The sequence below is a fragment of the Pogoniulus pusillus genome, chromosome 6, assembly GCF_015220805.1.
Source record: "Pogoniulus pusillus isolate bPogPus1 chromosome 6, bPogPus1.pri, whole genome shotgun sequence".
NCBI lineage: Eukaryota > Metazoa > Chordata > Aves > Piciformes > Lybiidae > Pogoniulus > Pogoniulus pusillus.
In genome coordinates this window covers 20,666,837-20,689,080 of record NC_087269.1, presented here as the reverse complement: position 1 = coordinate 20,689,080, position 22,244 = coordinate 20,666,837, and the positions used below count along the sequence as shown (strand labels likewise).

The 22,244-nt window shown below is 43.0% G+C and overlaps 1 protein-coding gene across 1 annotated transcript; it reads left to right on the top strand.

Annotated features, from left to right (window-relative positions):
• Window positions 1-8,788: 8,788 nt before the first annotated feature.
• Window positions 8,789-12,566, top strand: LOC135176120 (beta-microseminoprotein-like). The gene is made up of 4 exons (XM_064144790.1): window positions 8,789-8,878; window positions 10,148-10,244; window positions 11,342-11,447; window positions 12,182-12,566. Exons 1-4 carry the CDS (start codon window positions 8,876-8,878, stop codon window positions 12,309-12,311), a joined length of 336 nt encoding a protein of 111 aa, XP_064000860.1. The 5' UTR covers window positions 8,789-8,875; the 3' UTR covers window positions 12,312-12,566.
• The last annotated feature ends 9,678 nt before the right edge of the window (window positions 12,567-22,244 follow it).

Below are 22,244 nucleotides of genomic sequence, written 5' to 3'. Positions count from 1 at the left end.
CGTAGGGCTGTGTTCAAGGCCTCTCACCAGCCTCGTCGCCCTTCTCTGGACACGCTCAAGCATCTCAATGTCCCTCCTAAACTCATAAGGTAACATTCATGTTCTTGATATTAGAAGAGCATCAGTAAGACTGCATATTTTAAGTGACTTACAAATACTTGGTTAATTTTTAAATTAAATAGACTTTTGTTCTATTTATTACCCTATTTGGGCTTTATTTGTAATTCAGAGTCTTAATACCTCCTAGAGTCCCAAGAGTTTCTGCAGAGTCAAGGTGCCATGTTTCTTACAGGTGAAGATGGTTTTCTCAGTGCAAGAAGATTTCTGGTTTGCTGACAGTGTCAGTAAATCATGAAACAATAAATCTAGAACAGGCTTTGGATTTCATGCTTAATACATTCTTTAAGGTTATGGGACTGGGAAGAGCTAACATGTCTGACCAATGTGATTAGCACATCCTCCCAGAAGTTACCTGTGGGTGGGGAAGCCTTTCTTCCACTGCAAGGACAGCTTGTACTTGAAAGAGAATCTGAACAACCCCGAACAAGCAAGAACTGTCGGAAGAGAAGCAAAATTTTAGTGACTTCGCTAGGCCAAGGAAAGGTATGCAGAACTTACCCAGAGGCTCTGGAGTTTTCAAAAAGAGATCTTTTAGTTATAACATACATTGGGGGTTTCTATTGCCAAAGTAGCTGGAACTACTATTTTTTTACCTAAATAAAATAATTTTAGCAATGAAGCTTGGGAATCTTGACTCACTCTTGCTATAAAACTGGAACACCTGTCTACTGAGAGGGATAATTAACAGGTGTATCCTGTCAGGTCCCACAGACTTGAACATTTTCAGGTTCTCCAGGTGATCATGAACCTGATCTTCACTTACGATGGGCAGTTCTTCCTTCCAGTCCCTGCCATTATCTTCTATGGCTTCTGGAGGCTTTTGCAATGGAGACTGAGGTAAAGAAGTCGTTGAGACCTTCAGCCTTTTCCGTGTCACTTGCAACTGTTTCATATTTACAGTTATATACAAGATAAAGGTAATACAGAAGCACAATACCCCTCCCAGAAACCAGAGTCAGACTGCCAGGAGGCTCCTGACCCAAATCTCCTTCCCCTTTCCCCCTCTTTCCCTCCCTTCAGAAATAACTAGATCACTCCCCATATATCTCATGTGATAAATATGGAGAGATCTGAGGTGAGATGTCAAAAAAAAAGACAAGAAGGTTAGAGGAAAAAAAAAGGTTAGGTGAGATTAAAGAACTAAGGCAGATGCAATCTCACAGACTGACAGAGAGAAGTGAGAAGTGAGTGTATTGTCTGTATTTTGACTACTGGTTAGCAGAAGAATGATTGATGTAGGTTACTGTTGTTTTGTTGTTGGCTTTTTTTTTTTTTTTTTTTTTTTCTATCTTCTCACAGCTAAGGATTTAATTTCGCTCAGTAAAATATTCCAATTAGCCTCAAACCAGCACCAGATGTGTAAGAGATGGAAAACTGCATGAATGTGGTATGATCTGGAGGAAGAAAGGTGTGCTTCCAAAGGCAGTGTGACAATAGTGGATTCCACTATTGCACCATGTAAATTCCACAAATCCAGTGGCACCTGCAACACTCCTGCCACTCTCCCTATAGCTAAATCCTAAACTCACACCTTTAACAAAAAAATCTTTAGTCTTTCATAGACTGACAGTTTTCATTTGCTTAATCAGCAGCAGCATCAGGTGTCCTGGGTTAGGGCAGATCCCTCCCCCGGGGAGAAATAAACTCACCGCAACACAGATTTTCTTTGAAAGTCAGGGAAAGATGAAATTGTATTTCTTAGAGTATAAGTATAACAATGTAAAGAGAGATAACAACTAGAGAAGGAAAGAAAAAAACCCAATACAATAACCTTAAGGGAGATGGGGGAGGGGTTAAGTGGTGGCGATGCAACAGAAGCAGCAGTAGCCAAAACAGCAGCTGGGGAAGATAGGCAGGTGCAGCTCAAGCAGCAGAAGCCAGCAGAAGAAGGGGAAGAACAAGCTGTGCTTCTAGACATTAAGCTCTTGATGCTCCAATGAAATTATATTAATTTATCTATTGTTGCCATTATGTGGCCTATCCCTGGAATGTTCATCTTTCCCCTATGTCTGAGCTAGAAAATCAGCTCAAACGGCCACAATCAGGATAACAAGCTGTATTTGAAATCACCATGGTGTGTTCATCTTTGGAATAAGCCTTTCTGTCATCTTCTCATTCGCTGAAGATTTCTAAAATCTCTGTGTTACCACATGGCCTAAGTTGAAAGTTAGAAGTGCAGGAAATGCTGCCTTTCCAACAAACTGGAGATCTTTTTTTTTGCTAACTACATCACTCTTCATCCATTTTGTCTGCCCTTGCTGCTATAGTATCTGTGCACCATCTTGCTCAGTACTACTAAAGCTACAGAGGTGGGGGCATTGAGGTTTGTGAGCATATCAACCTCAGAATTAACAAGAATGTTCCCACCCAGATAAAACTTCCTTCTACCACGTTTACAAGGTTTTTGTGTCAACAGTGCACCACATGCTTTAGTGCAGCTTATGCTTTTCCTTAGAACAGTTGTCCTTTCGCACATGCAAACATGGTAAGCTTTGTTTAACAGTTGTAAAACAAATGTGCATTATACATAGCATTGTTGGTTTAAGGTCAAGGTGAATTTATTCATAAAATTGGGCTTACATGTGATCTGCGAGCTCATATGCCTCATGCTTACTCTTGCTTCTCCCTCTCAGCAGCAGTCGTAGTCAACCTACTGATTTTACTGGCTAGATACATGAAATGATCTTCTGTAAGGAGTCCTGCACTTTTTCCTACAGAAAACTGATCCCTCTCAAGAATGTGAGAACAGTACTGAAACGGAGTTAAGAAACTCAGAATAGTACTGAAATGCTGGGTTAAGAAACAAGCTTCCTGGACTGCTTTCAGTCTGGTGAATTTCTTCCAGCTCTAATTTGTTCACAGAGTAATAGATAGATACTAGCTAGTTTACTATTGCTGTTTTGGTTTTCTGTTTGTTTGGAGTTTTGTTTATTTTTTAGTAGCATAACTGCCCTGAAATCAATTTGGGTTTCTCTCTCTTGATTTCCTGGCACCAAAAAGATGTAGAAAAACAAGGCTGATAATCCTACATTACTCTCAATATCTCTCTGGTCAATGGTAAGAAGTAATGAGAAATCCCACATGAAAAAGAAGTAAAACAGTGAAGTAAATATTCATGAAATTCCTCACATTTTTTTTCTCCACCTTAGAAAGAAGCAGGATACTCTGTTACCATCATAGAGACAAAGAGTGCACCAAATTGTGCAGAGCGAGGGCCACTGGGATGATCAGAGGGCTGGAGCAGCTCTGCTGCGAGGACAGACTGAAAGAGTTGGGGCTGTTCAGTCTGGAGAAGAGAAGGCTCCAAGGTGACCTTATTGTGGTCTGCTGGTATCTGAAGGGAGCCTACAAAAAAGCTGAGGAGGGACTTCTTAGGCTATCAGGTAGTGACAGAACTAGGGGGAATGGAGCAAAGGTGGAGATGGGTAGCTTCAGACTGGCTGTGAGGAGGAAGTTCTTCAGCATGAGCGGTGAGAGCCTGGAATGGGCTGCCCAGGGTGGTGGTTGAGGCCCCATCCCTGGAGGTGTTTAAGGCCAGGCTGGATGAGGCTCTGGCCAGCCTGATCTAGGGTAGGGTGTCCCTGCCCATGGCAAGAGGGTTGGATCTAGATGATCCTTATGGTCCCTTCCAACCCTGACTGATTCCATGAAATAAATTAGTTGGAAAGACAACATGAAATTTCAGCAGAAGTTGAAGATACTATTCCCCATACAGGCAAGGCACCTACAAATCCCATACAGAAACAACCTGAAGAAGAAACATGTGAATGGACTATCTACATAGAATTTGCTGCTCTGGATAGTTTCAGCACCATGGTGTGTTGTTAAGGTGTCCTGAGTTCACAGATCACACAAAGAACTTCCTCACCATCCCTAGAAACTGTCCAGGCTTAGGCAGATTGCTCCCTGCTGCATCCCAAAGACAGCTGGTTGCAAGAACTTTTGTCTGCATCTGGTGGAGATTGCACCCAGAAAGCAGAGAGAGTTCTGCAATGGGAACAGTTGGGTGGTCACTGCTTGTATGAAAGGTGGTTGAGAGAAAAGAAATACACGTGTTGCTTGCATTTTGTTTGGTTGCTTTTGTTTTTCTGGAGTTGAGCAACAAACACATTCTCTGTCACTCAGAACCAAACCAGCAAGTTGAGTTTTAGCTGTAACAAATTCCATGAATTTCACTCCAGTACATCAACATCACACACTGCTATGTGCCTGGTGACTTCTGTTGTTGAGCTCTTGGGGTCAGGGAACACTCTCACACTAGGGTACCCCAATCTGGGTACAGTTTCAATACTTTATCATTGCTTAAACACTAAAACCATAATGAGAGAGTGTTGTGAAGGGGTTTGGTTTGGGTTCAGGGGATTGAATATGAGGCCGAATTTAAAAGGGTTTTAAATAATGTAATATTATATACAAATAGAATCCCCCCAAAAAACTTTTATACAGTTAACCTACACAAGTTCTTTGTAGGTGCTTGTGAAATTACTTTACAGAATGTCTATTTACAGCAGAAATCAGAAATTTAGTAGAGGTTTGGAAAGCTTTTGGATAGAGAGAGTCTTGTGGCATGAAAGTGCCATGGGTAAAGTCTGAAAGTTTATGCTGCTTAAATCGAGGTTGCTCAGTTACTCACTGGCTGGAGTCACAGTCTTGGTGATCCCAAATATGTGTAGCAAAGCCACGTTGTTGACCCTCGTGGGTTTGAACAGTTCAGTTCAGGTATTATTGGGGCACGCTGTCTGGAGGCTCCAGGGGCACGATCGAGCTGGGAACGATGGGCTGGAGCGGCAGCTGGCCGGGAGCGCCTTGGTCCATTTTCCCTGGGCCGGTGCGAAGTACCAGGGCTGGAATCATGCAGCAGCGGTGGCCCCAGAAGCGGCAGAGCAGCTAGGAGCGGCGGGTGGAGGAGGGTGGCAGGAACACTGAACTGCCCCTCTTATAAGATGTGGGCCCAAGACTGATGGTCCTTGGCCACAATGCTGTCCAATGAGAGTCTGTCAGCAGGCCAAAACATGCCAAATAAGGTGAAATCCACGGGTCCAGTGCCCCCAGCTATGGAGGGGGCTCAGGTGGATCCCCACCCTAGGCGCGTGAGCTTACACAACGTGTTTACTTCAACCTTGTAAGCAGGCAGGCCAGATTCGAAGGCACCAATCTTATTGTGCTCCTTTGTTCCTCTTAATTTGTTTTCCCCTGGTTTGGGCAGGACAACACCTTTCAGGGGGACAACATGTCTGGGCAAGAATAGGCTTGTAAACACAGCCATTTGGACCTATGTGGCACTCCACCACAGAGAGGTATACTGGAAACCACAATACCTATGGCTCACATGCTACAGCCATAGGGAGAAACTACAATGCTGAATAAGACAGGACAAACAATCCTGAGTAGCTCTATTGATCAAAGGGCAGACTATACTCACTCTATCTCACTGGCCAGCATGAGATGCATAGATAGCAGTGCTGGTCAGCTGCCATCTGGAAAGGTAGGTGTCCCCACCGACAACCGCACCCTCATAGCAGTAAGCCTGGTGCCGCCCCAGCTCATCTCCCTGTGCTCTCTATGTGTTCAGAATTCTGCAGTGTGTGTCCAGTACATCCCAGGAGGCTCAACTGTCATAGGCTACGATACCATAGTATCAGAGGGATTATAAGAGATGGGGGGAAGCTTAATATAAGTGAGCTCCAATTTATTTCACCTAAGCATGGGCCTATATACTCTTTATGGAAGACTACAAAATAGGATTACAAAACTGTGCCAAATTCTAGTTGGTTATGCACACTCACGTCAGGATTACATACTACTTACTAGAATACACCAGCTACATATCTCCCATCTTCCAGCAAAGCACAACAACCTTTTCTCTAGCCAAGCTACACTATCTTCAACTTAATTTTAAGCAGACAGTGAGAAAACAGGCACCAGATGGTACCAGGCTGTGAAGGCCATAAAACAATTAGTTTAGACTAGAGGCCTCTTGTTTTCTTTCAGAGGCACTTTGCTCTTACATTTCCACTGGCCTGCCCTCAAGCCCATAACTTGTGCTTCAGTGTACCAGTATTATACTGTGGTGGGTTGGATGTTATCCGCCCCCCCCGCACTTTAGAAGGTACCCCAGCTAACTCAGTCGGACTCTGGGAATATAAATGAAGCTATTTATTTACAGCTAGCACAATATACAAGCAGCTATTTACAATATATACAGTTATAGACAGAAATATACAAAGTAAAAGTAATACAGAAGCACAACTCCCCTCCCAGAAACCTGAGTCTCCAGGAGGGGCTCTCAACCACCCCTGCACCTTCCCCCTGCCCCTCTCAACCTTACCCCAGTCCTATGAAGAAAAGAGGTTCAGCCAAGAGGTTAAGGAGCAAGGTTAGTGGCAGTGAGGTTAGGGAGATGTAGCTCAGTCTAAAGCCAGAAGCAGAGTGAAAACAAAATGGCAAAAGCGTTATCTAATGTTTTCCTTCTTGTTCCCATACATCTCAGCGAGACTGTGAGGGAAGGAGACATCACCAATGTTTTCCTTTCATATCCAATTATCTACTTTTTCTTACCAAAACATTCTACCCTGCTTCAAACCAGCACATATACCCAACAATCAACCAAGGAGAACCAAGCTCCTCATTTCAGTTTGTTACGTAATGACTTTCCCTACTGCCCATGTGCATTGGTGGCTTTGGTGATCATGTGACTCCCTAGCAGAGGGAGCCTCCTTCATCATTCATCTCCCTCTGCAGCTGGTTGCCCTCTGTGGAGCCTTTCAAGGTCATTGCGGCTCCACATACTGTTTAGCCAACACTGCATTCCAGCCTCTGATTACAGGGATGGTACTTGGAGACTCTGTTTATCACTTGAGAGCTCAAAGACCCTGTAGTTCTCAGGTCTTCTGGTAATCTGGCAACTATTTGACCTGTTGTCTACTTCTGATCAAACACATATCAACTCTTTCCTCTTACATCTGTACACATACAAGAACTGCTGCAGAGTGTCTGTTAAGAAAAATATTGAATGTAAACTTCACAGCATCCAAGAAGTGAAAAGGAAATTCAGTCATTCAGTAATGTTAACAGGATTAAGACAATGCAATTTGATGGTCTGCTTCTTCCAAAATATGGTGGTTTGCTTCAGATTACCCTTGGGGACTTCCTGGTTCTTCCTGCAATGTTGTCAGCCAAGGTGAAATAGTTATTTCTCAGCACACAGAGGTTACACAGAAGGCATATGAAGCTGGGTCCATTTTGAGGCATCCCACAGAAGTAAATCAGTTAGATCAGGAGCATGAGAAAGGGGCATCAGAAAGCAGAATGTGAACTGTCCCCTTCTTCACTGCAACCAATAGAAAAGGTAGCTTTGATCTAGCATCAGGCTGTATCATTTTATCCTACTGAGCCTTTTTTCCCTCTCTTTAATAGAAAAGTGCAGGTGCTCTGAAACACTGATGTTGACTTCACCCAGATTTGTGAGATAGCCAAAGTAGTGTACTCTGTTGTTTATCAATGATTAGGAGTCAAAAGCATGAGCACATGGCCATGTGACCTCCTGTTTCAGGGTCATGGAGACATCAGCACTGCCAAATCTAACTCATTAGTGATAGGCTGATTGTGGGCAGTTTTTCCAAACCTATGAACACCTGCAAGCACTTCAACTCTTTTCTACCATTCTGAAGAAAGATTTGGTAACTGAACAAAAATGTGCTTACCCAGGCTAGAGTTGAAAGTCAGCTAAGCTTTACCTGTAATAGTTCTGCTGTGAACTCTGCTGCAATAATGCTGGCTTCCTCATGTGAGATTCCTGGGCTGGCTCTCAGCCCTGGAGTTTGGGTAGAAGACATGGAGTAGCCACCCCAGGTTGGAGTTCAACCTCTGCTCCCAAATTTACACAATTAGCTACACAATTAGGCTGTTAGTTCAGGTATTGCCAACTATTCAGCCCTGGTAATAAAGGGAAGACTTCTTTTATCTACCAGAGCTGCAGAGTTTGAAATACTAGAATCAACTCGTTGAAAATGGGACTGTATTTGACTCCTTTACTACTAAATTATTGCTAGAAGTACTTGCAAAGTGTGTCTGCTCCTGACATGCACAGAGTCTTCAGAAAAGGGACCATTTCTCCCTGACTACAATCATTAAGAAAGAAAATATAGAGTATCTATATTTTTTTTCACAAGGGACCTGAGCATATGGTTCTTCTACACGATGGAAAACTGAACAAGGAAGACAATGTTAATCTAGGAACTTTTTCTAAGGGCCTAGAGTTGCCAGCTACTCTCCACCGTTTTATATATAACCCTTCCAACCACCCTTCCTTCTGCACAAGAGCTTTCTTTCATCAGCTAATGAAGAAGAATGTCAAATGTCTGTTTAGTACCTAGACAGTTCAAACAAAGCACGCAGTTTTGTTGCAAGAACCACAAATCTTCAAATGTATTTCTCAGGGTGAGTGCTAAATATTCCTTCCAGGCTTGGAATTATTTTCAGAGTACCTCCCATAACTGCCTTCCGAATCTGGTGTTACACAAAAGCCACACCTATTTCTTCAGTATGTTTTAGAACTAAACCTTCCTTTGTGTAATTGACCTATTTTAATAATATCCACCCCATGAGATCATTTTGCAGAAACTTCATTGGAGTTATTCATGCATGTTCAGTTTGCTCAAGGACTGGTATCATAACTTCCCTCTCTATATAAGTTGGCTGAGAAGATGAATTTCCTACAGGCTGTCTCTTTACTGGAAGCCTCAATTCTGCAAAAATGGTGAGTCTTTACATCCTCTACTTTACAAGATATACCATGGTATGTTGCTATGCACTTGAAACAAGGTTTTGTTGGCTTTATCTCAGTACTTAGTGATCTAAATGACTTGGAGAAATTATAAATTCTGTGTTTTAAGAACAAAAGTCAGACAGACACAGGAAGATAGAAACCTTGGGTAAAATATATCAGTGTGCATATAGAAGGAGATGTCTAATAAGACTCCAGCTAGGACTGTTTTTCATAACCTGCTATGACTTACATGTAATGTTTGGAAATAATCTCTTTCTGGCAAAAAGCAGCTCTGTTATGTCTCAAACTCGAACTGGCCTTCATTTTTGTGAAAAGTCTGGACAATATCTGAACATTTAGTTAAAAAAAAAAAGTTTCCTTGAGATTAAATCATTTGCAGTTCTGTGGGGTTTCATCTCTCTTCTGCAAAATAATTTTCCTCTTCTCAGGTGTGACTTCATTTTAAGTCACCGGTTCCACTCTGTCCAAAACAAACACATATATACCAATATGGCTATGGCTCTGTGTATATATGTCATTAATTGTGCCTGGTTTACCTTTCCTCTCTTATCAAGATATTAAATTCACCACAGCTAATTCCATCCTGGAGTCCTTGAACTTCCTTCATATCCCCAGTGGAAGGATAAGATACTTGCTGAGAAATTTAAGCTGAACTTTCATAAAAAGCTGCTGACAAAGGTTGCAGGACATAGGATTATCTAGGTTGGGACAGGCATCTGCAAGTCATTTGTTCAACCTCCTCCTCAATCCTTGAATGTTCAACTTCAGCTGAAGTACTTTGGCTTGCTCCTAACCCTGCATTTTTAAGGTGAAACCATCCAGTGGGGCCTTCAGATTCTAGTGAAGAAGTTTTTACAACTAGTATGAGGTTAGTTGCACAGATAGTCACTGTCCAAGTCTGCAGAGAAAATAAGGACAAGAAAAATGAATAAGGAAGGGAAAGAAATATAAGACACTCCTTTCACAGTGTCTGTGTCTACTAGTCCTGGGTCAGACAATGCCTGATTTTAACAACTTGGAAAGACAGATTCCTTTTTTCTCCCCTCCCATATGATCCTCTGTTTCTTCTAAATTACTCCGTATTCCTGACTCTGTGTTCAAGTGCCTAAGCTGCAAGAGACAATTAGATTTTGATTTGAAACCACAATGTATTTTCCTGTTTAAAATAGAAGTATTACATCTTAATGGTTAGTTGAGTATTCATGTGAATTCTGGGTTGTTTCTTTTTTTTTTCCCCAGAGGACCATCTTGGCCTGTCTTCTTGTTCTCGCTGTCAGTGTGCCACTGTCCAATGCTTCTTGCTTCTTTGAACTACCCAAGCCAGGGATATCTGATGGTGAGAAACCACTAAGAAATGGGGCAGGGGGGAGCAGGGAATTGATAAAGTTATAAAAGAAAAGAAGAGTTTGTCTGAAGAGCATCATACAGGCCAAATGACAAACTAATTTTGCTCAGGAAAGTAGCATAGACTTATTTTATCTATCTGCATGAAGTAAGAATTCAGAGTTTTACTCTGGCAGCTTATCTAGAAGTACAGAGGGCAGGAGAAGGGCCTCTCTGTATGTGTGTAGTCAGTATAAAGCAGGAAACAGATTTTAAGTGTTCAGCACACTGATCCACTTATTCATTAATTATTTCCCTATCCCAGGGTAAGTTCTTAAGAACAGAACATCTGTTCCCGTTGAGTTTGAGACTGTTCTTCCAGAACACAACTGGTCTGGCAGTCTACAGATGAGTGGAACTGCAGGAAAATAAATGCTCAAAATACAGACATGAAATTATTTGGACACAAGAAGATCTGATGTGTGCCAGTATGCAAAATAAATGGAGTGTCCTGAAATAGAGCTTTTTTGGGAAAGGCAGTGCTACTACTGGAAAAATAAAATAACACTGCCAAAGAAATTGAAACCCCAAATCCTCTGCTTTGTTTTGCCCAGTCTTCAAAACTCTGCTTTCCAGATCACTTATTTAGGAAGTCTATTGTTTGACTTGTTGGACAGTAACTTTTTATCCAGCATGTGCTTTCTTCCTGCAGCTATGGACTGGGAAAAGTTCTCTGGGCAGATTTACTCTTGCTCTAAATGAGGAGCCAACACTAGCTGGTGCTAATAAAAGGGAAAGTCAGATCTTTTTCTTAATTCTAATGGAGTCTGTGCCTAGATATCTCTGCAGGGTGCTTCAATTCTTGCAGTTAAGCATGAGCTACTCCAGGAAACCCAGTGTCGCTGAGAACCACAGTAGAGAGTGATCCAGGGTGCCCTTCTCTATGGACTAGAATAGTAGCAGATGCGCTCTGTTGGGGAACCTCCATGCTTGCTGGATAGGAATCTTAATGTAAAGAGCCAACACAGATCTCACCTATTTGGTAGAAGTAGCAGCACTGTTAGTGTAATAGTTCTGACACTGAACGTTGCTAGCACATTATACTTTTAGGCTGCCTTGACTCGAAAAAAGAGCTGCATCAATTTGGATCCCAGTGGAGGACAGATGACTGCTTTGATTGCTACTGTTCCAGAGACGGAATTCAGTGCTGCGCTAGGTGAGTTCAGAGCAGCAGCAGGAGAGGCTTTGCCCCACTGCCACAATACACCACAAACCAATTCCCTTCACACAGAGGTCCCCAGTTAATAACCGTTGGCCTTCTTCTCACTTTGTATCACAAAGTTATGCGTTAACCCAACACTACCACCACTGAGCACGCAAGATGTTCATCTGACAAATATAGCTCATGTTTAACAAATCATTCTTCATTTGGAAAAAAAAACAGATTTTGTTCTTTGTGAGGCTAAAATTTCAGGCAAGATAATGACTCAAGACAGAACATGTAGTTATTCAAATTTCTAGTGCTCCTAATTCAGATCTTCCCAAAGGCACCTATAGACTCCCTTTCCTCTGAGGGGCACCTCAAGATACATTGGCCCTGGCAGCTCAAGGTACACTGGCCTGCCTGTAATTTTCTTATAAAAACAACCAACTGGTCATGCAATTCTTGTCCCACACTGCAGCTGAAAAGGCCATGATATTAGAGTAGCAAATAAACACAACAGACATTCATTTGGTGTAAGAGATCAGTAAAGTGCAACTCTCTTCTCATCCTGCTTAAGAAGCAGGTCAAGTAACATTTGAGGTGGGAACTATGTGTGAGATCTCTTTTCTGCTCCTGAACACCGCCTTGGTATTTCATACTGAATGTGTAGGTAACATCTTAAATGGAAGCTATTTACTTCTTGGTCTCATCACCTCTTGTCTGTTTTTTGTTCCCCCCAATGATAGCTACGGAACACCAGTTGGCTATGATGAAGAGAAGTGTGTAAGAATTTTCAACAAAAAGACCTGCTCTTACAAAGTAGTGGAGAAAAATGATCAGTCAAAAGAGTGTCCAGTCAATCAGTGGGTGGGCTAATACAGAAGACTTGTGGATTTGGGGGATATTTTGTTTGATTGATTTGTTTTTGTTTGAAGGGTTCTATCATAAATTCGAAACCACTGAAAAACACACACCTGTTGAGTGAAGTCTGCTCATAAAATCTAGCACACAATAAAACTGGCTATCTGCTCACAAAACACTTCCTTGGTTTCTTTGCCTTCTGCTTCCCCATGAAGAGAGATCAGACTTATTCTTGCCCTGAGAAAATAAATTAAAGGTAACAATTTTAAACATTCTCAGTAGCTGCTAATTTTAATTATTCTCTAGCTACATTTCACTCAATATTCCAGTGTCGTGGAGGGGATTTCTCTATTCCTCCCCTGTTAGGGGGAGGTGAGAAATCAATTTGAGGCGGTATTAATTTTTTATAAAATTATTTATTAAAATTAATATTTACAAATTTGTACCACCCCCAACCACTATAAAATCAGGTTCATATGTGCAAGTTTATGAAAACAGCTTGGGATATACTTACAGGGATTGATTATTAAATGGAAATATCAAATTATCAACAACTATAGACAGAGAGAAAGATTCCCTTAGGCTTAATGCCTCTTAACAACTATACTGTTTGCCCAGTAAGGGCTGAAACTGTGTGTGCTCTTAAGACAGAGGTAACTTATATTACAAAGTAATTAAAGCTTGCTCAAATGTGTTGCTCTTAAGTATTAATCATTAATCACCCTCCTGGGATTGTCACAGTGTGTGCCCAGTATTCGGGTCTTGGTGAAGGCTGGAGTCTGTTCTGGCTTGCAGGGGAATTGGTAAGGTGCTCCCAGTCTCTGGGGTAAATAGGATTTTCTCTAACCTTCTCTCCTGGAGTGAAGTGGTCTCTGCCTTGGTGCTGCTGCTTCTTCTGGATGCTGTGTCCAGGGATGATCAGCTGGCAGGATTTCCAGGTGCAGGAGAAGGATCTGTCCGTGCAGCTTCTAACACAGTCAGTCTCACAGCTAGCAGGCTGTGTTTGTAGGTTTGCAGGCTGAAGGTCTGCTGGGCCTGGATCTTTCCAGACTTACAGAACAGCTGGCAAGCAGGGTCTATGCTGAGCTTCAGGGAGACTTATGCTCCATAGATAAATGCAAGGTGGCAAGCCAGTATGTACGGCTGCTCTAGGCTGAGGCAGGGGCTCTCAGCTCCCCATATATGTATGAAGTGCAGGCGTGCAGGCGCTCTGCTTCTCAAAGGGTTCACAGACAGCTTAACTGCGCCTTGAGATCAATGCAAGAGGTCTGAGCCTCAGTAATGCTTGCAAGTGAGTAAGGCCTGATCCTGTGTCTAGGCCATGCAAGCAGGTCAGGGCAGCAGGGTGCTGCTGTCGAAGCTGAGCTTGAGCCTCTAAGTCTGAATGCTCTGAACGCTCTGAACTTCTGAACAGTCTGAACCTCTGACCACGTGGTGCTGCTATGCACCCCTCTTTATAGACTCTGAGCCGAGATTCGTGGCTCATTTGGACATCTAAAGTAACCAATCAGGCTGGCAGTAAGCCAAACCTTACCTTAATAGGCAGTAGCAGTTTGCCTGGACTCTCTCAATAGGGGATTACCTGGGCGGACCCCCGGGGTACACGGACTGGGTGTGTGTGTGTTACACAACCTGTTTACTGCCATAGGTCCCTGGCAGAAAAACATGTCCAGGCATGTAGAGGCATAGAGAAGCCTCAGTTTTGGGGCTGCTGCCCCTCCACCACATCTGGTATCTGTGTACAGCTGTATCTTAAAATCAGATGAAGCATCAGTTATTCATTTGATATTTTTCTTTGAGGATGGAAACCTGGAGAATTGACATTAGAGAAAAATAATCACACCAAAACAAACCCAAAAACACCCCCCAAACAAACACCACCCCCCCAAACAAACAAACCAACCAACTGAGAACAACAAAAAAACAAAAACAAAAACAAATATGGGAAAGATGTGAAGAACAACTTAAGAATATTTCTGAATGCTATTTCCAAGAGCAGTCTGTTACATGATGATATTTCTCCTATATGCTTTCCTAGACTCTATCCAACCTGTATCTCAGTTAATTCCTTTTCTGCATCATTAAAGTCTTCTGATTTTTTTCTCCATTTTTGTCTATCCTGCTTCAGATCACAAAATAAAATGCAATGCACTGAAATCTATTTACTCCTGAGCTTCTTGCTGTGAGCTAAAGTCTGCAATCTTGAGAATCCTCAGACAGGGTAGAAGCAGATGAGAGATTGCACCATGCACTGTCTGAAAACTGTCCAAAGGCTGGGAACATTACAACTCCTGAGTTATTTCAGATGGACTCTCTCCAGGCATAATCACCATAAGAAGAAGAATCACCATGAGAAGCTTAGAAACCAGGTCGTCAGTCTATCTTTTATCTCACAGGTGCCATCCACGTGCAGACAGGATTCGTGTTCTCAGATGTGAATCTTGTTTACAGCAAGTAGAACATTCAGATTCACAGGCTGTCCCAATACTCAGCAAAGAGGAGGGAAACATTTGCCTGCCATGGGGTGATGACATTTGTGAGGACAACTTGATGTACCATAGAGGGATGGAGTGTGGAGAGATATTTTCCTAGCTTCAGCTAGGTCTTCATCCTTTTTTTACAGAGCATAAAGGAGAGATTTCCCCCTCTGTTACAGTTGCCCTGGCACCAGATGTGACCTAAGCCTCATCCTCACAGAAGAGTATGTCCTCTTGCTAGGCCCATTTTTTCAGTAATAAGCTACCTTTAACTCAGACTCCAGCTCCCTAATTGGTTTAGTCCAGTGTGTGCGCAGCTTGATAGTTTCCTACTCGCCTCTAGCTACTGCCTTTCTTAGTCTAGCATTAAAATTTTGCTTTCCAGATTCTGGTCTAACTTCTTGTTCTGGATTATCAGTACCTGCCAAAAATGTTGAAGCTGCCTTGGAGCCGTTTTGAAACTGCACCTACATACTTGCACATACAACCCCAGTTCACCTACCACAAGGCTCATGTGTTTCTTGGGAAAACTGACAACATGACTGCGAGCAGAAATACCAGCGTGCCTTTTGTTTCTGCTTCTAACTCTCATCTTCTTAGGAAGCTCAAGACTTGCAATTCACAAAACAATCTATCCACTGTCACAGAGGGGTATTCTGCTGCCTACGCCGATTTTGGTGGAGGGGAGAAATTAATTGGTGCGAGATAACATTCTATAAAAATATATATTTATCAAACTCAATATTCTGAACTCTCACCACCCCCAACCACATCATATTAATGCCACAGTATTAATTAAAACCACAGTATATTAATATTAAAAGATTCTACATGGTCATGGAAACATTCTAGGATTGATACCACACTATAAGTTATTAATAACTAGCAAACATTCAAACTATAAACAGAGAGAGTTTTCTTCCCTGCGGCTTAATGCTGCTTGGGGTCTATATACTATTCATCCAGCAAAGTGGGCTGGAAACTGTTTCTGCTCTGTAGCAGAGGCAACAGATATCACAGAGGCATTAAAGCATTCACTTACAATTCTTATTAATTATCAGTCGCCCTCTGGGGCTACATCACAGCCTATTACTAGTGTCCAAGCTTCAGGGAGTCTTTGCCCATGGACTTTGAGGCTGGAATCCTCCTGGCTTGAGGGAAATAGTCTCTGACCTAATGCTGATGGCTTCTTCTGGATGCTTTGTCCAGGGATTCTTAGGCAGGATCTCAGGTGCAGAGGCAGGATGCCGTGCTCTCAGCACAGTGTAACGCTGGCTGGACAGGCCGATCATGTGCAGACAATTCAGAGTCTGCTTCCTCGTAACTCGGCAGCAGTGGCGCTTACCAGGCAACGATAAGGCAGTGGGCATGCAATAGGGTGCACGGCTGCCTGGGAGTCTGCACTCCATAGGTAAAGGCAGGCAATACAGGATCTGGTTCTGATAATGCACCACAGGGGCGTGCAAGTGTGCACAGCTGGCTGGGAGAATATGGGCTCCACATATATACAGGCAGGCTTAAGTGAGCTCTGCAAGTGAGTGTGCAGGCAGGCAAGCAATGCAGGGAGTCTGAGCGATTGGGAGAGTCCGAGCACGTTGTTTACTGTGTACCCCCATTTATTGAATGTAGGCCAAGATTAACGGCCCCTTGGCCACTAGAATGACCAATCAGGTTGGCATTTAGCCAAATCTTACCCAATAGGCAAAAGCCACAGGCCTAAACTTTCCAAATATGGGAATCACATGGGCCTAGCGCTAGGCAGGCGCCAGCTGGGCATGTGGGGGCTTACGCAACCTGTTTACAAACAGGAGTCCTGGGCAGACCAAACTTTATGGCACCAGGCCTTTGTGCTCATTATGTGTTTACCTCTGGTTTAGGCAGAAAAACATGTCCAGGCAAGGCATAAACAAGCCTGGTTTGGGGCCTACAGGCCCTCTGCGACATCCACTTGCAGTGATGTGTGGAAGACATTGTCGCTGTTAGAAGCGGGGCCATGAGCCTGTTTACTTCTGTTTACAAGCCTATGATAAGACAAAATCTACTCCAAGGCATCTTCTAAGGACACCATGCATAGGACAGACTGCAACACATCAGGGTTGAGGCAAGAGGGCTTGCAAGTACTTTCTGAGAAACTACTGCACCGTGGTGTATGGGCACTGTAGTATTCCTGTTTTCAGTTTCCACCAAAGGATGTGACACAGGAAGCAGAGCAACTTGGATGAAGACTTTCTACCAGGGCCTGTGGTGAAAGGACAAGAGATAAAGATTTGAAACTATAAGTGGATGCATCAGGTTTGATGGGACCTTGAGCATGGAAGATAGACCTGTCCATGGCAGGAGGAGCAAAACTGGATGATCTTTAAAGGTCCCTTCAAATTCAAACCAATATGTGGATGTCTTTGTCTACAGGAGACTTCCAGGTTCAGTTGTAAGGCATGTGCTTAGAGAATACCAAGTTTTAAGTAAGCCTTGACCCAAGATTTGATTTACTTTTTAAGGATGAATACACATATGCACCAGAATTCCAGAAAGGCCACCCTGAAACAGCACTACTACGTGATTAGGAGGAAGTTCTTCACAGAGAGAGTGATTTCCCATTGGAATGGGCTGCCCAGGGAGGTGGTGGAGGCACCGTCCCTGGAGGTGTGCTAGTTAGAAGCAAGCTAGAATGTTTTGGTAAAAGAACTAGATAACAGACAGTGGAATGAAAAACAATTGCGTCTCCTTCTCTCACAGTTACGCTGAGAACTCTGGGAAGAAGAAGTAAACTTTCTCCATTTTGTCTTTTCCTTCTGCCTTTGCCTTCAGACCTGGTCACATCTCATTAACCTTACTCCTACTAACCTTGCTCCCTAACCTCTTGGCCGCACCTCTCTTCTTCCTGAGAACTGGGGTAAGGTTGAGAGGGGACAGGGGAGGTGTTGGGGTGGTTTGAGAGCCCCTCCTGGGGACTCAGGTTTCTGGGAGGGGAGTTGTGCTTTTGTATTGTTTATCCTTTGTATATTTCTGTATATAATTGTATATAACTGTATATATTGTAAATAGCTGCTTGTAAATTCTGCTAGCTGTAAATAAATTGCTTCATCTATATTCCCAGGGTCCGTCTGAGTTAGCTGGGTACCCACAAAGTGTGGGGGGGACGGGTAAGAGCCCAAACCATCACAGGAGGTCTTCAAGAAAAGCCTGGATGAGGCACTTAGTGCCATGGTCTAGTTGACTGGATAGGGCTGGGTGCTAGGTTGGACTGGATGATCTTGGAGGTCTCTTCCAACCTGGTTGATTCTATGATTCTATTTAACCATATATTAAATCCAGTTAATCAGCTTTCTCTACCATCTCCCAAGTTGTTATTATATGTGGGTCTTCTCTGTCTACTGTGCAGAAGTAGGTAAGATTTGTTTCATGTCTAACGCCAAAAAGCTTCCAGGAGGGAGTCTGGTTTTTTGTCTGCTCCAAGTTTCAACATGGAAATAAATTATATTACCTATTGCACCTAGTTTTGAAACACTGGAAGCTCAGCAGGGATTTGACTGACTTGTGTAGCAAGGAGTCTAGCTGTGGGAGGATGACAAAACCCTCAAAATCAAAAGGTCAGAGGCAGAGCATACAGAGCTCTGCTTTGGTCTTGCCACTTTTTCTAAGTGATGTTTTGTCTTGCATTTCACTCTTTCAACGCACACCATTCCAGCTCTATACAATAAATACATCCCTCTACCCTCAAAGCTTTAGACAGTGATTCCACTATGTGGAACTGGTGGTGTTAAACACAGAAGAGTTTCCTCAATTATCCCAGCACAGTAAAAGTTCAAGAGACAGCAGAACCTTTGGAGAGAGCACAGCCCAAGCAAAGCAGAAGCAGCTGTGTTCTCTCTTCTCCACTAGGTTCCCCTGTCCTTCTGGTTTCATACAAGTCTCCTTCTAGAACAAGGAGCAGTTTCAGACACACAGCCTTCTACTCCCAGTAATGCTTTTCAAGGCAGATCTTCTGGGTACTTGTCCTGGAGTCCTGTACCCCTAAATTCCTCTCCTGCCCGGACTTCGGGGGGAAAGGGGAAAAGCCGCCTGGTTTCCCCCCCCCCTCGCCTGCCCTGCAGCCGTGAAGGGGGCGGGGACTGCCCCGTGAAGGGGGCGACTGCCCCGTGAGTTCCCGCGCTGGAGCCAGGCTGGGATTGGCCGTGCGCTTTCGCGCCTAAAGTGTGGTAACTCTGCCCTTTGTCTAGCCAAGGTTATAAATATTGGGGGGCTTCCCGCCTTTGGGGTTCCCGCTTTGGATTTTGCCCGTGTTGGACGTATGTCTCTGCCTGAGTTCGTTCACTCCCTTGTGCCTGGACTGCAGAGAGACTAAGGACTTGCTTTGGTGTTAGGCACACCTTTGTCTGCCTAACGACCCTTATCGACCCTTAACGACTCCTGCAGCCGCTGGAGGAGGAAGACAGACCGCACGAGCCAGCCTGAGTGAGTTATTTGGCTTAGCTTAATTTAGTAAGAAACCGCTATTAATTAATAGCTGAGTCCTTTTCCAAAAACTGACTTCCAAATATATATAGTCAGATTATTAATGGTATCCTTGTAGAATTCTCATGCAACTCAACCTGTTTATCAAACGAAATTAATCTTTGTATATATATAGTTGTGGGGGCGGGTTTTGTAAAATAAAAAATATCTATTTTTGATAAATTTTCGACTCGGCCACGAATTATTACTGCCCTCCGCAACAGTACTGGAACTGTGTTCTTACCAGAAAACCAAAATCTAGTGTTTGGCCTACTGAAAACTACGAGGTTGTGATGGTTTGGGTGTTACCTGCCCCACTCACACTTTGGAAATCACCCAGACTGGACTCAGCCAGCTCTGGAAATTGAATGAAGCTGATATTTACAGCTTAGCACAATATACAAGCAGATATTTACAGTATATACAGTTATATACAGTTATATACAATATACCCCTCCCAGAAACCTGAGTCCCCAGGAGGGGCTCCCACCTGCCCTTCCACCTTCTCCCAGCCCTCTCAACCTTACCCCAGGCCCAAGGAAGCATGGAGGTTCAGCCAGAGGGTTAGGAAGCAAAGTGGATTAATCAGAGAAATGGCCGAGAGGCTAGAGAGAAACGCAGCTCAGCCAGATCCCCCAGGAGAAGAAGTATCTTATCTATGTTTGGATTCTTGTTCTTATACCTCTCAGCAAGCCTATGAGTGAATTAGACATCATTCTGTTTCCCTTTCACAGCCTGTACTCTATGTCTTCTCACCAAAACATTCTAGCTAGCTTCAAACTAGCACACAGGTATTTTTAAACCAAAGATCAGAGCACATACAAATTCGGTGGAAAATTTCCTATTAAGCAGTGATTATTACCTAAAACTTAATGGGTTTATACCTCTTCGTGTTTTGTTTCCACTAGCATTTTCTCTCCAGTCTAAACTCCAACTTAATCATGAACAAGGAGTTTTCATACCTTGTTTACGTTATGCGTAAAAAAGCAACTAGAGATTTGCAGTTCACATTCTGCTTTTTGTTGCTGTGTGCATGTCTCCCTGGAGTAAAGAATGGTTTCTCTGGGGGCAAACTAATTGTTTTTATAACATGGATTTATACGAAACTCAAGAATCGTAGAATCAACCAGGTTGGAAACTACAAGTCATACAACCAATCTAAAACACTCAGCAAGATCACGTTACTGCCACACTCCTCCCTACCTCTCCAAATTCCATTTTCACATTTAATTCCTTCCAGCCTGTAAGTCTCAACCACTGACCCACAATTTCACACTCTATGGCTTTAGTTTTTTGATATAATTAATACTTCAAGGATATCTCCTGTAAGGAGCACTGATAAATCATGAGATACTGCTTTCCTTTGCCATCATGAGATAATAACCACCTTCAAAATCTCTCAGTATATCTCACCACTATTTTCTTCACTGTGATTCCTGAAGCTACTCCCACTGCTACTTTGGCCTGCCAAAGATGAGGCAAGTCTATAGAGATGGAAACAAGTGGTTTTGTTTAACAGCTAACTATAATGTCTCAGAGACTGAGACAAATTAATTCCCTAATCTGTATAATACTAAAGTCACTCCAGTTTGCTGAATGGAGGACAGGGTAGCTGGACTGAGTTGAACCAAGAGCCTGGGGCTGTGTAGAATCCCTAATGCACTATCCTGAGCCATTTTACAATCTTGTTAGAGTACAAGAATTCTCTGAGGCAGTTTATCTCCCCTTTTCAGTTCCTAGTTTAGGACTTGCTTGATGTCTTCTAGAAGTGCTGTCCCTTAGTTCACATGTCCCCTGTGCCCTTCATGTTTCACATATGAAGGAAGTTTTCCAGGGTCTGAAAGAGGTTATTTTATTGGAGTACTCTTCTGCTCTTGCCCTGCTTCTGGACAAATGGATGTTGTTTTGCACACCCAAGACAATGGTCAAGGAGACCATTACTGAAAATTCTTTAGACTTCTGAAGTTACAGATTTATTTCATAAAAGTTTATTTTTTTCCAAGCTCAGTTGTTTGTTCTTGTTTATAATATTTGGCTGCATAAGGCCCATGGGTTAGCCATATAGCTTCCTAGGGAGGGGGTTGAATTATCATCTCTTGAAGGAGCTGAAAAGATGCATAGATGTGGTGCTAAGAGGCACAATTTAGCACCAGACTCGCTAGAATTGGACAATGGCAGAAATCAATGATCTCCAAGGTCTTCTCCAACAGAAATTATTCTATAATTCTTTGATATTCATTCAAACCATTATCCTCTTATGCTAACAGAAAATTACACAAGCAGGATGGATAAGAGCTCAACTCTGTAACTTAATTATGAATCCTGGCAGAGACATTTGTAAGCATAACACAAAGCTTGAGCCTTTGGTTTGGCTACAGGACTGGACTCAGGCCTATATCTTTAGGATACAATTACTTTTGAGCATTCAGGGTTTCTCATTAATATCTTATTTCACTTCATAGAATCAACCAGGTTGGAAGAGACCTCCAAGATCATCCAGTCCAACCTATCACCCAGCCCTATCCAGTCAACTAGACCATGGCACTAAATGCTTCATTCAGTCTCCTCTTGAACACCTCCAGGGATGGTGACTCCAACACCTCCCTGGGCAGTCCATTCCAATGGCAAATCACTCTCTCTCTGAAGAATTTCCAAGTATCTCTTTTAAACAGGGGGAAGCCTTTGCTCTCTCTTCAGTAAGACAAGCTCCAAAAGTTAGAATGACCAAAATTGCATTGGAAATGTTGAGTGGCTTGCTGGTGTTCTTTTCAGGGCGCTCAACTAGCAGCCAAGAACTTCAGGGTAAAAAAGAAAGGCTTTCAGCCAGCCTCGTGGGAAGTATCAGAAGACTGACTGAGCAGATTGTACTAATGTAGCTGGGCTATAGTTTCAGCAGCTTATTCACCAACAGATATGACGGTCCTGCACTTCCCTGTTGCTGAGGTTCTCTCTTCCATTGGCTCTCTTCTCTCTCCTG